Here is an 18087-nt window from a genome sequence, read left to right as displayed (position 1 = left end):
ACTTTGACACATCTGTGTCTCATATTTTATGCCAATTTGATAATTAATACATTGGCCTAGTTTTCTTTATGCCTTCTTTGCAACTTGCCATTTACGAAGGCATTCAAATTCAGGTTGTACTTGCTCAAGTAGTATTTTGTCAAAAGTTCAGGTTTAAGGTCATTTTTCAAGTTTAAACTACGCCATTAATTTTTTTAAATTTATTTTCTGTTGGTTCTACATTAAATTTGTGATTCAGTGTGTGTTTACTTCATGATTTATGTATTAATTTTATAATTATGTCCTAATGTTAGATGTGAATAATCACAATTAATTACATACAAGTATGTGATTAACAAAAGAAGCTGTTTAGTATTGTTTATATACCCTTTTCACTGCATGTTTACCTAAAGCAGATGGGATTCATAACTACACTATAGATTTATTTATATTCTTTGTATTTTTTTTAATAAGGTGTCGAAGTGCCATCCAAAGATTCAGTGCCAAAGAAGAAACCGGTATATGTTGACAAGAAGAAAAAGAAAATTCTGCCACATAATCAGGAAGGCAAGATTTTTCTATATGTATTTTTAATGGGTGTGGCATAATGGATAAAAAGAAGCTTCATTAAAAACTAGTATTAGTGACTTGTTTCTTTAGGAGAAGTTTTTACGTAGTTCTAAAACTTCAGATTAAATGGTGATGGGTTTGTGGCATTTTAGTTTGTATTGCTTTTGTTTAAAAGTATAAAATCTTTGCTCTTCACTATTAAGACTAATTGTTATTTATTTGAGAACTCTGTACATAAAGTAATTTACTTGTTGAGCTTAATCATATTGTCATATATGAGAAAACAAACTAGGATATGTGAGTCATATGAAAGAATGGTCATTAGAATAGTCAGACAAGCAAATTTAAGGACAGTAATGGAAAACATGAAAAGTAAAAGCTCAACTTTTCAAAAAGCCTGTAAATCCTGTCATTATTTGTAATGTTACAAACTCAGGTAAAAGGCTCAAGTCAGTGCAGTAAAAGAAAGCAAAGCGGTGATATTGTAGAATGTGCATGGATATATATCATCTGATAGAAGGTATAAAGTAGATGTGGAACTTAAACAAAGGATAATCAATGTGACAGCATGATACCTTCACTGACACCTGTGATCACATTACTATATATAGATGCCCCAGGGTTGCCAACTCAGAGTTCCAAAATTTCCCATTTCTCTGTACAGTACTCCGGGAATGCTTTAATCAGTTGCCACAGCCTTTTCAAAAGTTATTCAAATGGTCTCTTGATAAGGGAGTCATTTTAGAGCTATGCCTAAGAACATCTACTCACAGTTGCATTAACATCTATTCTGGCAAAATGTTCTGAATGAGTCATTTTAAAGCTCCTAGTTGTAGAGGTTAACCCCCATCTTGATCGGCACTCATTTGTCTTTCATGCAGGGGGGTGGGGGTGGGGTGGAAGATGTACTATTGGTCTTGCTAAACAATGCCCTTGAGCATCTGGAACAAAGAAAAAGCTTTAAGATTGTATTTATAGATTTTAGTAGTTCATTTAATACTATTGACCGCATCAATTGTAGGACAAAGTGGGAATTCCTGCTCTGGTGGTCTTTTGGTAGCACTCAAGGCCTGTTAAGACAGCAGATTTAACAGTAGTTACAGAAAAGGCAGGTTTCTTGTGTAATTTGAACTACTTTAATGTGTTAAACTGCTACATTCTCCATATGTTTAAATTCTCTGTTCTGCAGAGCGCTAGTTCTTTTGGCTTAAGCTTAATCAAGCATGCAAAAAACAAAGTCAGACTCCAGTGTCTTATTAAAGGAGCAGATTTGATCATGGGATGAAACAAAATCAGTGCAACAGCTATATGAGGACCTGGCTCTTTAAAAGCTTCATTGAATCCTTAACGATCCCACACACTCATTACATTGTAAATTTAATTTTAGCTCTGTGACATTAAACAGTTATTTATATTTCTAATAAAAACTTTCAGATATAAAATATAATTTGTACCTTTAGTAAGTAAAATGTTTAATGAGAACAGATAACCAGAAAATGTCTGTCAAAAAAAACCCAAAGAAAGAGGGCCCAAGTTTATTTTGCCCAAATGTGCAGTGAGCAAGATGATAAGAAAGGCAAAATAAAAAAAATCCCAAAGGATTACTGTTGGAGAAATATATAAAAATTAGCATCTTGGGATCACCTAGTCTCCAAAACTACCATCAGTTGTCACCACCAAGCCAGTAGATTATTTGTAAGATGTAAGGTTTTCCTGTCATTTAACCACAAACATGAGCACCTGTAGTTTGCTAAATGCTACTGGAACTTTGATTGGAACCATGTTCTATAGTCAGACAAAAGGAAAATTGAACTTTTCGGCAACAAACCACTCAAGATGTGCTTGGTGTAAAACGAAGTATAGCTATACTAAAACGAACTTGATCCCCTCTGTCAAGTATGGTAGACGTTATGTGTTGTTATTGGGCAGTTTTTCCTTTAACAGCCCTGGCAAACTTGGTAGGGTACATGACACCATGAACTCCATAAAATTCCAGGAGATTTTAAATTTTAATCAGGCTGACTGTTCCCAGAAACTAAAACCATATAAATCCAGAAGTATGGCAATTCTCTGATGACAAATTAGAAAATTAATTTGCAGTGGATGTTTTCATAGTATTTTAAATACATTCAGTGACACTCAAATATACACATAAGGCAGCTTCAGATTTGTTTATTACCATCTTTGCTCAACATGCCTACAGTCCCAAGACTTGAAACCAAGGTGTGTCATTAATGAGCAGCAAATTATTAACTAAACCTTAACTCTGAACTTCTAAATTACTGTTCCTAATGCAGAATAATTAACAAAAAATATATCTACTGTTATGGAATTGTTTTAATGATATTTAATATGGAACAAAAAGTATGAATAAATGATCAGTAAAAGTAGCAAATAATATGGCAGATTTGTGTCTTAAACATAAGCTTCTGTGCATATTTAAAGTCAAGGGCTTCACTAATCTAGTATGTAAGCTCTCTCAGATGCTGCTCAATACATTAATAGCATATAAAACTCTACTACTGGTATATCTAATGGATTACCCGTGTGTAGATTAATAGGCCTAATAATTAACTTAAAGCTCTAAAGTAATAAATGTTCTAGAATTTATTCACTAAATTAGAGTAACAGATGTGTGCAAAATGTGCTTTATAATAAATATTTGGCAGTCTGAAGCTTGTGTAGAGTAAAATATAGTGAATGTTTATCATAAATGATGTGTGTTAATTTTGAGTATACATGAAAAAAGGCTGTTGCTTATGATAGATAGATAGATGCTTTATTAATCCCCAAGGGGAAATTCACTAAACACAACAAACTGCATTCTCTGTAGTTCCTGACATTTTTCACCAGCGCAGCCAGTTCATCGATTGTATTTGGTAGTGAGTTCACATTTCCAAGGATCACAGAAGGCATCAAAGGCTTGTATCGCCACTTCCTTGCTAGCTGCTTAGCCTTTAGCTTAGCGCCAGCTCTGCTGCCACGATACGGCCTTCTTACCTCGTCAGGTAAATAGGGAACAACACCAGCACAGGCCTTTGTTCTCAGCGCTAGACGTTGACTACCTGAATAGACGAGTCTCGGTGTGTAAAAATCCATCTCCAAGTAGTAAAATGTGTCCAGGAAACTAGTCCACATAAAATAAAGTGGTAGGAGTGATCAGAGAGATAGAGAAAAAGGTAGAAAGATAAAGAAGATAAAGTCCTACACGGAGCTGCTGGAAAGGCCGCCACTCACAGCAGCGCCTAACTAACAAAAGTAAGTAACACATGATTCAACAAAATGTGTTGATTTACTGGATCAGTAATATAATTTGTTTTCCTTACAGAACAAACAGAGGCGTCATCACCTACTAATGAGACTGAAGAACAGAAGTTGTTGGAACCCACTGTTGATAGAGAAACTCGTCAAGGTACTTTTTTTCTTTTAAGTAATTTTTTGGGGTGTCTGGGTTTTTTGTACGCAAGATGTTAAACATCAGTTTTTACACTGATAGCCATAAATATTAATCAAAAATAATATTGTAGTAACATTTATAAAAAATAAGGAATAAACATTATAATCCATCCATTATCCAACCCGCTGAATCCGAACACAGGGTCACGGGGGTCTGCTGGAGCCAATCCCAGCCAACACAGGGCACAAGGCAGGGAACCAATCCTGGGCAGGGTGCCAACCCACCGCAGGACACACACAAACACACCCACACACCAAGCACACACTAGGGCCAATTTAGAATCACCAATCCACCTAACCTGCATGTCTTTGGACTGTGGGAGGAAACCCACGCAGACACGGGGAGAACATGCAAACTCCACGCAGGGAGGACGCGGGAAACGAACCCGGGTCTCCTAAACATTATAATAAACATTAATACTTAACCCATTTCTCTGAACTGTTTTCAAGCAATGTTTGTTGGTGTGCAACCTGAATAACCACAAGAGTTGAACTGAAGCAGGGCATGTCTTTTGTCCCTAGATTTAAAGTATTTCCTTATCAGACAGAACCAGATGTAAAGAGCTCCATTAGCATATGCCGTTAGCATTCAGGTATCATTAATGTGGCTGGGTATATACTGTAATTTTCTGCACTTTTACATTTTGAAAGCTTTATTTGCACAGAACACACTAAACTATGATAATGCTTATGCTTTCTACCAAAATTTTAATTGAGCATTGCTTTTTATTTTGTAAGAAACACTTTAAATTAAAATCCAGTTTTTTAGCAGTTAGTACTTGACAGAATCTTCAGCATCTGGCAAAACTTCACAGAGTAAAGTTATATTTGACCAAGTGGATATTGACTTTCATGTCTATTTCTTCAGTGGCACTCAGTGTTATTTGATAAGGCAACAGAGATGATGTGTTAAAACTGCTTTTACTATTAATTGCTATACTGTACTACAGTACAGTATTTATATACTACCTATAAAAATTTTATGGAATAAATTTTTCATTTTAAGATTTAACAATTCATATCTCATGGTTCACAACGGCACTAGTGTTCATTTTCTTGATTTATACATACTGACATAGGTGTAGGGGAGTTGGGGGGTGGGGTCCATTTCGTGGTTCTTTAAGAAGATCAAATCAATATCATACCACATAAGTGCCAAATAAGTTATCTTTGAGTGGCATTAAAACCAAAGCAAGTCTCTAGTACCTCTGTTTAACTCGCCAGTCTGCCAACCAGCTTACAGTGCTGACTGCCCTAATATAATGACAAAATTCTATGAAATAGAAGTTAAAATAGTTATCCATACCCATGATTCAAGTTTGTAGTATCTTTGCAAATTTATACAAAGAATGCAACATAGCCATCCAAGTAATTCACGGTTTCAGTTTTAAGCAAGATAGCAGCCACAGAGATATTTTTTAGCATGCCAGGAGCAAAGGTATAGGTAGAGCAGTGTTTTTACATCCATTTTTCTGTGATATCACACTTTTTGTATCCCAAAAAGTCCCAAGGCACACCACGATTCTTCCAACCAGAAAAGCAGTAAATCTATACACATTCTAAACTGTCCAAAAGAGCGGGACAAGGGGTGGCAAAAAAATATTGTAGACACAGTACTTAGTGAGCACTTTGGATGCATTTTCCAGTTGCCTTGTCCCTTTGCCCACTCATACATGTGGTCCTCTCGCTGCTCTTTCTATGCCCACTGTCCATTTGCTTTGCAAGAGCTGCTTGTGAACATGCAACCAGAGAGATGGACCCCTGACATGGCTGCTTAAAGTGCTCTGTAAATGGTGTGTCTGCAAAACGGCGATCACGGAGCAGCTTTTATGTTGGCTTCTCCACGTAGTCCCGTCCTCCTCGGACAGGTCCCGACCACCTGAGGAGTGTGTCTCTCTCAGGTCAGGACCCATGGGCCCTACACTGTTACAATCACAGTGCATCAGTTGAAGAAAAAAATAACTTAAAAACTTGTGTAGAGCATAATTATCAAGTTGTTGATGAGATTATATAATATATATATATATATATATATATATATATATATATATATATATATATATATATATATATATATATATATATATATAAATACAGACACACACCCATACACCTACAATAGAAATATGCATTGAAAATGCGCTGACTGATTTGCCTGAAATTTGGTGACATTGTAGAAAAAAGAAAATTAGCTTACACATGCTTTTTTAATTTGTCCATAAATTTGTTGATTTAGTAATTTTATGATAACTTACATGCTCTGCTCAGCGTTGACAGAGTGCTTTATGCAAATGAAGGACACAGTAGAAGTGATTGACAGCAGCACTAGCCAATAAGGTGGATGGCTGACTGAAAAAAGGTAGTGTCCTGGACCCTGTTGTACTTACATTTGCCATGTATAGGGAGGTGTGAAATGGAAAAGAGAAAATTCAGTGATGCTCAAGCTCTAGTGAGCACTATAAACCTAGTACCTATAGTACCAAACGCTGTGACTCTGACCTTTGCCATTGCTTCGGCAGTAGCAAAATGGCAGAAAGAGAAGAGTAGAAGTGGAGTCCTCAAATCCAAGACAAGGGGGTTAGATGGCATACTTTTCAACTTAACCACTTATGGTCAAGATGTTTCCACTGGTTATGAGGTTTGTTAAATGTACTTTCTTCTAGTAAGCCACATCACAGCATTTCCCATGCAATAAGGGAAAACTGCCCCCAGTTTGTTCAAGGTTAATTAGCATAAGTCAGATTTTGGGGGCATTTTGCCTTTATATGTTAAATTAAAAGTGCTTAAAAGTCTACATTAAGATCATAAAATTTTGTCTACGTCCAACTCTGTATTATTGTATGACAGGAGAAAATGCATTTGTTAAAAAAATATATATACTGCCAATTAAACTAATCATTTACGTTAAGGACTTAGGAGAGCTAGAAGCAAACTACAGTTTATTTGTGTTTGTATACATACTAGTAAATTGCATTGTATTTGCAGATCAAGAAGTTAAAACTTTAAAACCAGAAGCTGATATTGATGACTGGGAAGCAATGGCAAGTGATGAAGAAAAGGCCAAAGGTATTATTCTGTTCAGTTATTATTTCTTATGTGTACCTGCTGATATCATTCTAGAATAAAGCTGATAAATGAGCATTGTCCTTGAATTTTACATCTTACATTATTGAGTGGTCAGTTGAAACTATATACTGTACTTACAAAACATCATCATGGAGATAGTGGCTTATTGTTGAAACTACTTTGCTGAGAATGGTTAATTTACCATCTTGAAATTATATTTTTATACAAAATATCTACAGTTTTCATTTATTTGCAGCCATGATTATTATCAGAGTATATCAGAAGACAACAACATACAGAATCTCCTTAAGGAACAAAGATATTTGTGTAATGTATGAAGTAAAAGTGTATTTTCACTGTAGTTAATGTTGAATTATTGGAATTCATATAGGCTAGTATGTTGGTCTTATATGCCTAATAAGAAAAACACTAGCTCATTCCACTTAATAGTTTTTGAATATTCATTTAAGAAACACAGAAGTATTGTTAAATTGAATTTCACTATTCTGATATAATTCAAATGTATTAAAAATTTTCTTCAAAGGCAAAAAATTTATTTTCAAATTTTAAAGGAACTGTCTTACAAGTATCACTCTCTTCCACTCCTGTTATGAATCAATCCTGAACCTAAAACTTTTGACATACAGTGGAACCCCATAAATACAATTAATCCGTTCCAGACCGTACAAGCTGTATGTAAATATATATACACTGTATATTTTTTTTAAAGATTTGTAAGCACAAAAATAGTTAATTATACCATAGAATGCACAGTGTAATAGTAAAAACTAAATGTAAAAACATTGAATAACACTGAGAGAACCTTGAACAGAGAAAACTAACATTGCAAGAGTTCGCGCTATAGCCTTACGAACCGCTCTCTGTAAACACTTTTTTAAATGAGTTTTAAGCACAGGGAAAAAAATGAACATTTGAAAAATCCATAATTTATACAAAAACTAACCATAAACAACCAGGAAAACTAACCTTGCATGAGTAGAGTTCTGGAATGAAGGAAGTGAGGAGGAACTGGGTGGAGAGGAGATTACAGTTTTGAGGTAAAGTCTGTGACAATGCGGGTTCGCTTCATGCTCCCATCTCGCTTCCGGGAGCCCTTAAACCCGTCACTGTCGGTAATGTTACCGATGAGCATGACAGTGAGGCACTACAATGGAGCAATCGGATGGTGCAAAAAATGCCAAGTGCTTTTATTAAAATCAACAAAACAGCAATCAAAAACAAAGTCCAAATTAAATAAAGTGCAGTGCTTTCAGAATCCTTCAATAAATAAATGATCCCATAAAAACAGAAGTGAAGTGGAGATTAAAATCCAATAGAAAAAAGTCTTCATTAAATACAACGAGGTTAAAACAATGCTCGAAGCAGTCTCTTTAAAAACAAGCCCGGTGCATTCTTTAACTGCCTTCTCGGCCTTACGCAGCCAGCCATCCTTCTTCTGGTCACTCCAGCTCCTCGATCTCTCAGCTGGAGTGACCGCTTCCTTCTGCCCCACAGAGTGTCAGCTAAAACACCCCCGCTTGAGCTCACTGTCCAGCTGCCTGCCTGCGAGCTAGCGCTCACTCCAATAGAAAAAAGTCTTCAATAAATACAACAAGGTTAAAACAATGCTCAAAGCAGTCTCTTTAAAAACAAGCCCGGTGCATTCTTTGCTGTAGCAATCAACCACCACACCCCTCACTGAGCTGCAAGCGTGGCGATTATTTATTTAAAACTGGCCTCTTGATGTGAGCTGTGGACCCGCTGTACCACAAAGTCCCTCTGCGCAATGCACGTCTGACCGAGAACAATGTACTGTACAGGGAGAGACTGAACACGTGCGTAAATCACCGGCGTGTACAAACCGGAAGGGAAACGAAATAGAGCACAAAGAGTTCACAGCGAATGCACAGGGAGAGACTGAACACATGCGGAAATCATCAGCGCATACGAACCGGAAGGGAAACTGGCTTATTCGTTACCCGAGTGTGTGGTCGTGAACAGATGCAAAAGTTTGGTGAACTTTTTGGTCGTAACCCGATTTCTACATGGTCCGAGATGTTCATGACCCAAGGTTCCACTATACTGCTTTTTTATTCTAGAACTTTTGAGCATTTGTTGAACCAAGCAAAAACTGAATTTCTGTCTCATTGAAAATGATGTAAAATATCATATTTTTACTTTTGTTTTTGTTATCATAACTGCTTTAGATTCCGAATTTTAAAGAGCAGTTTCACAGTCAGCAGTGTTCATTTTAACTTCCTAAGTCAACGGACACTTTCAAACAGTCTACGTCTTTGGGTGGCTGCTGACTTCAAGGTGAATTGTGTCACAGCTTTGCTGCAACTATAAACATGGGAATAAATTAACTGAGTTTATTCCTTGTTACCCTTGGCTTGCCTGCAGCATTCAATGTGTATCCTGTGCCGGGAAGCATTAAGTTGGGTCCTGCACACCCTCTTTTTGTCTTCTTGGCTGTGTGTTTATTTATTTATTTATTTTTTTGCTTTTTGCTTAAGCTTTGCTTAAGATTACTGTGTTTCATATTTAAAAATATGATTAAAGGTGAGCAATAAAGCTTACATATATGTGCATTGTCATAAGTGGTGCTTAACACTAGATATAGATAGATAGATAGATAGATAGATAGATACTTTATTAATCCCAATGGGAAATTCACATAGATCATTAGCATGCTGTTTACTAAATAGACACCCAAAGTGGGTGGTTCACTTTCCACTTCCAGTGATTATAAAGAATTAAGAAGGCAAAAAGGGTAGCATGTTGCATTGAATAAAAGGCCAGGGATGTTATTCTTAAGCTATACAGAGCACTTGTGAAGTCTTACCTGCAATAATTAGTTACAATTTTGATACAAAAAAACGTACATTACTACTTGGAAATGTTCAGGATTAAGATTATTGGTTTAATTCAGAACTATGGAATTTGAATCGAAGATTGAAGGAGCTGAATCTTTTTAGTTTACCTAAAAGGAAATATTGACATGGTAGAGCTAGTATGGTGGTCGCTAGCTGTTACTTTAAAATAAGTACATCACCTAGAACACAAGCAGTGATAGAAGCAAGTTAAGGGTGTTTTGCACAAAGGTTCTAACCACAGAAAATGTTGAATAAGATAGCAAATGGTAAAGCAGATGAGACCCTCCAATGTTGACAATGTCACAGATGGGTGAATAGGGAATTAAGGTTTTGGGCTATAATTTTCCATGTGAAGGATAAAATATGCACACATTGTAAAAATATGTATTGTTTGAATGAGATGACCTTTAATATGCTGGTTAATTTTGTAAAGTGTTTTTTTTTAATTTCATTTAATCTTCCCTACAGAGGTTAAGAAGGTACACATTGAGGTAAAAGAAAATGCTGGAGTGGAAGTAGATCAGGGGAAAGATGAGGAAGAAGAGGAAAGTGAGGAGGATGTAGATGATGAGGATGATGATGAGGAGGAGGAGGAGGAAGAAGATGAAGAGGAAGGAGAGGAGGATGATGAGGAAGAGGATGATAAGGGGGCAGATAAGAGCATAGATGGAAAAGATCAAAAACAACAACTAGCAATTTCAAAAAAAGAAAAAATACCAAGTAAAGATTTTAGCTCTAGTTCAGAAACAGAGAGTGATTCAGACGATGGACGCACTAAAGAGGAGCAACTCTACGACAGAGCCAAGAGGCGTATAGAAGTAAGCTTGGTTTTTCTTACTGTGAGTTAACTACTTCTTGACAAATTGTTTTGATTCATGTAAAATCTCAAATTACCACATTGAAAAATGTGTTATAATCAAAATGTAATTGTTATATTACACATGTCAGCAATAGGCAGCATTAATTGATACCAAAATATAATCTAATGTTAAAGCCTAAGTTTATAGTTATTGTTTAACCATTTTCTATGCAGTTTATTTGCATTTGTTTGCTGACCAGTTTCATAATATTTTATAGGTATGGTAAAGCACAATGGCATATTAGTTGACATTGCTGTTTGATGTACTGGTGTAACTGGCTGAAGTTCAGTTTAGTCACAGAAAGACAAATATATTTGAAATAATTGGAAGTTCCAGATTTGCTTGGTGTATGCACCCTGTGTGAGTTTGTTTCCTGCCTTGCACCTAGGTGGGCTGAGGTGGCCATGGTTCCCTGCAACCTTGAGCTGAATGGATAGTTTTGAAGAGTTGATAAATAAATTTTACCAACTAGGCTGGACAAATATTAAATTTAAGTTGTATTGTCAAATGGGTAGCAGTTTCCTCTTTCTTGTCATGCATGAAAAGAAATTAACTAATTCTTGCTTTTATTTACTCTTGTAAGTTTATTTTTGGATGATACAAGTGCAGAGGCAGATGTGGTTTGCCATATAGCCTCCATTCATTCTGTTATTTTACCATTTAAAATTATAGCCTTTAAAGTGTAGTTTTTAATTTTTTTCTTTTTTTCTGATCATATATATATTTATTTATATGATTTATTTTTTTACTAAGCAATTAAACTACTAAGAGTTATTCATGAATTAAGTATACTGACTTTAAACATGTACTGCTTCAAGAATCTGGTGACTAGTTGAAAGGCAGGCTGTCTTTTTGCACTTAGTGCTTTAGCCTGGTATGTTTACTATATATGTTATAATCATTATTGAATGTCTGGTTATGTTAGGGATCCTTGTTATTATTTTAACTTTTGCAAACATAAGATGCATTACCAAGCAAATAGGTTTTAGCAAACTGTAGTTTGCTGGTATAGTCTGATGCTTTATACAATAGCGTACAGTTAGTGTGTAGAATAAAATTATAGTTTCAAATAAATGTTGTTCTAATTGAATTTGATTGGTGTGTTTTTGTACCATAATTTTTCCAATTTATTTTATTTTTAAGAAACGCCGTGCTGAAAATTTAAAGAATGTTAACCAAGAGAAACTACGTGCTCCAGTCATTTGTGTCCTAGGACATGTTGATACAGGAAAAACCAAGATCTTAGATAAGGTACATGAGATGCTTATATTTCTTAATATCTGCTGTAGAGCAGATTCTGCCTAGAAACTGTAAGACTTTTTAGTTTATTTTTTATGAAGATATTCATTGATTTATAGTCTCTTCTTTTCTTTGATAGTAAGGGTTGACAAATTTTAAGTTAAGACCATTCAGTAGTTAAATTGGCTGTGATTGTAATGATCCTCATAGAAATCCTGCTTAATGATGAATTTAATGGGTGTGGAGAGCAAAGTGAGTATGACTTTGCTCAGATTATAAGAATGTTAGAAAGCAGCACTGCTGTTGTTGACCTTTTAAGGAGTACTCCACCTAAAAAGGATCATTTTTTTTATGATTTACTTACCATGTCTTGGTTGTGGTGATGGATGAGAAAAAAAATTAATTATGTTTTCACAGAGAACAGAAATATCAGTATCTGCTACAATGGTGGTAAGCTGGGGGCCAACACAGAACAATAGTAAACAATATTAAAACAACCATGAAAATAATCTCAAATTACTCATGCTATGATGTATTTTTGGGTGGAGTATTTCTTTAAGGGAACACAACATTAGAAGAGTATTTTTTCCTCTCTGTGAAAGTTGCATTTTCCATTAGATATAAGCTTTTCCTGACAAGTCCTCTTTTGAAATGAATCAAGTGTTTTAAGTGTTGTTTTATGTTCTCTCAGCTACGGCATACACATGTACAGGACAGTGAAGCAGGAGGTATCACTCAGCAGATTGGTGCTACCAATGTTCCTCTAGAAACAGTGATTGAGCAGACCAAGATGGTGAAAAATGTAAGTTTTTACATTTATTTATAATTGACACAATGTGGTATTTTAGTGTCCCAAATATTTGAACTTTTTTTTTTTATTAGATTCTATTTTTCCTATTATAATTGTGGGTAGAACTTAGACAATGCATTGGTGTCTTTATGGAAGTGTGATTAGAGTTCATTACAGTTGTGGTCAGTACTGTATTATTGGTACCTTTTCATTTTGTCTATATCATACTGTATATCATAAACAGTGAAAGGACTGGAAATGTACCATCATATTTAATAGGAGGTCCAAAGTTAGGAAAATAGCACCTGGACATTATCAAATGCGACTTTCCTTAATACTAGGTTAATTAAATAATAATATATAACCTTTTTCATTGATGATAGCCTCCAAGTGTTTTTCTACCTTTCTGAGGGTAGTTTCAGTCATTTAGTTGACATTTGTTCTAGCTCTTGAATGTTTTCAGAATTCCTTTTACCAATTGCAGATTTTATCCATTGCCAAAGGTTTTTAGGACTCGCTGTTGGCCAGTTTGAGTCATTTTTTCCTTCCCTTTTTAACCATTCTTTTAGGTCACTGTCCCGTTGAAGGAACCATGATCTTAGACTACTTTTGGCTATTCTTCTGACACTAGATAGTGTAGTCTACTCTAAAATGTCCAGATAATCCAGGTCCAACAAATATTATAGAACCTCTGCCATATTTATATAACATATAAATATAACAGTAGGTAGGGGATACTTTTATTTGTAAAATTCATTTCATTACACAGAGCTCTGTTTAGTTTCATCATCCCTCTGAAGCATTTTCTTTAGGAGGATTTTGGTTTTTCTAGGTATGTTTGGGCAAAGGTCAGTTGTGCCTTGTTACACATGACAATCTCCGAAAGACAGCATTTTGATTTAGTCTGTGGCATATGGTACAAGTTGATACAGTTACTCAAGATTGCTCCAGGTCTATCTTTAAGCTCTGTGGGTGCTTACATGGTGTTTTTTCAACAGTTTGCTCCGACCTTTGAAGACTTTTTTTAATCAACTTGAGCAGCGAACCTCTTAAAACTTTGGTAAATTTTGGAAGCAGGAATGCCTAATCTTTGGACATTACCTTTTACATTTGGTTAGATAGTAATCATTTTTCTCGTGGTCTCGGATAGCTCTCTATAAGGCAAATAAGGCAAGTGCCCTTTTTATAAGTATTAAATCTGTCATGCTTTAGTTAATTCATGTCATGTGAGTACTGGCAATTTATTGAAGGTGAGTCTCATTTCATTGCAATTCAGAATGATTTGAATTATTCAAAAGGGTAGCAATAATTGTTCTTTGACAATTTTTCAGCTTTTATGCAATTTCCACATGTATACTTTTTAAAATTGTAATCATTTGCTTCTGTGCTGCTATCCTTAAACAAATAAATACAGTAATCCCTCCTCCATCATGGGGGTTGCGTTCCAGAGCCACCCGCGAAATAAGAAAATCCGCGAAGTAGAAACCATATGTTTATATGGTTATTTTTATATTGTCATGCTTGGGTCACAGATTTGCGCAGAAACACAGGAGGTTGTAGAGAGACAGGAACGTTATTCAAACACTGCAAACAAACATTTGTCTCTTTTTCAAAAGTTTAAACTGTGCTCCATGACAAGACAGAGGTGACAGTTCCGTCTCACAATTAAAAGAATGCAAACATATCTTCCTCTTCAAAGGAGTGCGCGTCAGGAGCAGTGACTGTCAGAGAGATAGAGAAAAGCAAACAAATCAATAGGGCTGTTTGGCTTTTAAGTATGCGAAGCACGCGGCACAAAGCTGTTGAAGGCGGCAGCTCACACCCCCTCTGTCAGGAGCAGGGAGAGAGATAGAGAGAGACAGAGGAAAACAAACAGTGAAAAATCAATAATGCCCTTTGAGCTTTTAAGTATGCGAAGCACCGTGCAGCATGTCGCTTCAGGAAGCAGCTGCACAGAAGGTAGCAACGTGAAGATAATCTTTCAGCATTTTTAGACGAGCGTCTGTATCGTCTAGGTGTGCAAACAGCCCCCCTGCTCAATCCCCCTACGTCAGGATCAGAGAAAGTCAGCGCAAGAGAGAGAGAAAAGTAAGCTGGGTAGCTTCTCAGCCATCTGCCAATAGCGTCCCTTGTATGAAATCAACTGGGCAAACCAACTGAGGAAGCATGTACCAGAAATTAAAAGACCCATTGTCCTCAGAAATCCGCGAACCAGCAAAAAATCCGCGATATATATTTAAATATGCTTACATATAAAATCCGCGATGGAGTGAAGCCGCGAAAGGCGAAGCGCGATATAGCGAGGGATTACTGTATATATAGACCAAAGCTGCTTTACTTTCTTTTTCTTTTTTTTTTTTTTTTTCAGGAGATATTGTATTTGATAAAATGTTAGGGTGCCAATAGTAGTGACCACACCTGCAATATTCGAAACCAGTTATGGTTTGTAAGCACTTTGTGACTTACCTGTTATGAAGTTCAGTCAAATAATATTATTCAGAAAACGTTATAAACTCACGATAATGATAATATAGAAGCTGGTGTTTCATAGATACCATCTTACACTTAATACTTCTTAGAGTATAATCTAAAAATCAGTGTATATTATTATTTTCTTAGATGGTGTTGAGAATTTCAGAATATGTGATTTGATATTTCTTAATTGAAACTGCACCAAGCCAGCTTAACAATTAAAGAAAAATATGTTAGAGTATCTCACATCATGTACCAGACCTACTTTCAGCTTTATTTGTGCGTATTTCTAATACAAGTATCAGACAATTAAACGCACCAGAAGCTGAAGCTTTTTTTTTTTTTTTTTAATTACATTGCAGGTCAGACAGTAATGTAATGATCAAGAAAACTAAGGAACACAGAGTGGTTAAGGAAGGTGTGTGTGACACCTTTTATTCATCAATTTTTCAAGGCAGTATTCAGTTTACAGTGTTGTGTAATATGTAGAAGAGATCCCACAAAAAATATTACACTGTTTGGTTCCCTGAATTGTAGTTTCTGCTGACATTTTTCTGAATCATGTGTATGATTTCAAAAAGTTGTTTATCATGGCTGATAATTATTGCAGTTCCAGTGTTGCTTTTAAACTGTAATAGAATGCTGATAGGCATGGTATATTTATATCTAATGATATTTTTATTCTAATTTAATTAAATTTCTTTGATTTGGTTATGCTTGTTTAGTTTGACAGAGAGAATATCAAGATTCCAGGGATGCTAATCATTGATACTCCAGGTCATGAGTCTTTCAGGTAAAACGTATCATCTATGATGAGTAGTGTATGTTTTATTTAAATTTATATTATTTTATTTAAATTAAAAATGTTTTTCAAATTTCCCACATGGTTCATCAGTTTAAAAGAATCATAATCTTGCTTTCTGATTATAATTGTGTTGGTATTGTACTACATTCCTACTTGCATGTCTGATTCAGCTCTGGACAGAGTGTCAAGTCGTTTGCAGGGCACACTTTTGCATACACTCAGAGTCACACAAGACTAATTTGGAATCGCCGATTAACCTAACAAAGCATGTCTTTGGAAATGTGGGAGAAAAGCCCACTGAGACATGGCAGAAGCTACACAATATGTAGAATTCTAAACTCTGGATCTGTGAGGGCCAGTACTAACTACTGCACCATCTTGCTGCCAATAAATTGTGGTGTGCCTGTCTGTATCTAAACATCATAATAATATCCTTCTGACATGCTACTTTGTCTTTGTTGCTAGTGACAAGTTATTTTATTCAGGAAGGTATGTTAATGTACAACCCCAATTCCAATGAAGTTGGGACATTGTGTAAAACGTAAATGAAAACAGAATACAATGATTTGCAAATCCTTTTCAACCTATATTCAATTGAATACACTACGAAGACAAGATATCGAATGTTCAAACTGATAAACTTTATTGTTGTTTCGCAAATCTTCACTCATTTTGAATTTGATGCCAATTGGGGTTATAAATTAGAAAATTCTTCCATGTTTTTTTATTTTTTTTTTTTTTATTGTTTCAGGTATATGTTTCAGTAGCAATTTGCTTGTCCATGTAAAGCATGGTATACGTGATAAATCTGCTATTTTCTTTGTTTTCTAGTAATTTGAGGAATCGTGGAAGTTCTCTTTGTGATATTGCTATCCTGGTGGTGGATATTATGCATGGCCTGGAGCCTCAGACCATTGAATCAATAAACCTGCTAAAGGAAAAAAAGTGTCCTTTCATTGTTGCACTTAATAAGGTTGGTCTTTTTTGTATTCATATTCACTCATTTATCAAACAAGTCTATACACTGAAAGAATTATGGAATTCCCTTTGAGTATTTAATTAATTATACAGCAGAGTAAAGTTTATTCATAGACTAACTTACAGACTCTGTCATTTACATTTAACATTCAGTTGCTGCTAGTCCATTTTTATTTTCAGGTCACTTTATTTTTATATGGTACACTGTTAATTTATAGATGAGACCTTTGCTCTACACAATTACAAATACAATATTACTAAACTAAACACTTTCATATATGTATAAGTATGTGTTTACATTATTATTTTTATTTGCAATATTTTAGGTTCTTAAAGCTACAGATAATAATATTATAAGTAATTAGCTATTGTTCTAAGTTTTGATGGAGCATTATGACGGTTTGGTGATTAGGTTGTGATGGTAACATGGAGGGCTTTCTTGATTAAAGTGACATTGATGGCAATTGCCACCACAGAACACTGAAAAGAAAAATGTAAACGGAAGGATTTAGTAATCACATACAGCATAATTTTAAAAAAGTGCAGCTTTTAAAGTCATATATTTCACATTGACCATATTTCATAGAAAAATATTTACAAAAATAGGCAAATGTAATAACTAAATTGGTTAAATAACCAAGTGAAATATTAATAATGCCTGTTTGCATTACAGCACCAGTTATATCTCAAAATTAAGTTACAGTGAAGGCATCTTGCTACTTCTGACACCACTTTATTAGGTTTTAGAAATGCACTTGTTTTTTTAGCAGGTATTTTTCTAAATGATCTCATCTATCTATCTATCTATCTATCCATCCATCCATCCATCCATCCATCCATCCATCCATCCATCCATCCATCCATCCATCCATCCATCCATCCATCCATCCATCCATCCATCCATCCATCCATCCATCCATCCATCCATCCATCTTCTGGTTCGTCCTGCTTCCACTTCAAAACCGGTCCTGCCCACACACATCTAACACAGCATTT

General features: G+C 35.3%; 1 protein-coding gene across 1 annotated transcript in view; it reads left to right on the top strand.

Moving 5' to 3' along the window:
- The window catches only part of eif5b (eukaryotic translation initiation factor 5B), a 79386-nt gene that overhangs the window by 36959 nt on the left and 24340 nt on the right, over positions 1-18087 (top strand). Inside the window, 8 exon segments of the mRNA XM_028800618.2 lie at positions 454-546; positions 3878-3961; positions 6991-7071; positions 10416-10765; positions 11951-12058; positions 12738-12848; positions 16034-16101; positions 16945-17086. Coding sequence (XP_028656451.2) covers positions 454-546; positions 3878-3961; positions 6991-7071; positions 10416-10765; positions 11951-12058; positions 12738-12848; positions 16034-16101; positions 16945-17086 — 1037 coding nt within the window.

The sequence above is a fragment of the Erpetoichthys calabaricus genome, chromosome 4 (genome assembly GCF_900747795.2).
Source record: "Erpetoichthys calabaricus chromosome 4, fErpCal1.3, whole genome shotgun sequence".
Classification (NCBI taxonomy): Eukaryota; Metazoa; Chordata; class Cladistia; order Polypteriformes; family Polypteridae; genus Erpetoichthys; species Erpetoichthys calabaricus.
The sequence above is the reverse complement of the archived record's forward strand: the minus strand, read 5'-3'. Positions and strand labels throughout refer to the sequence as shown.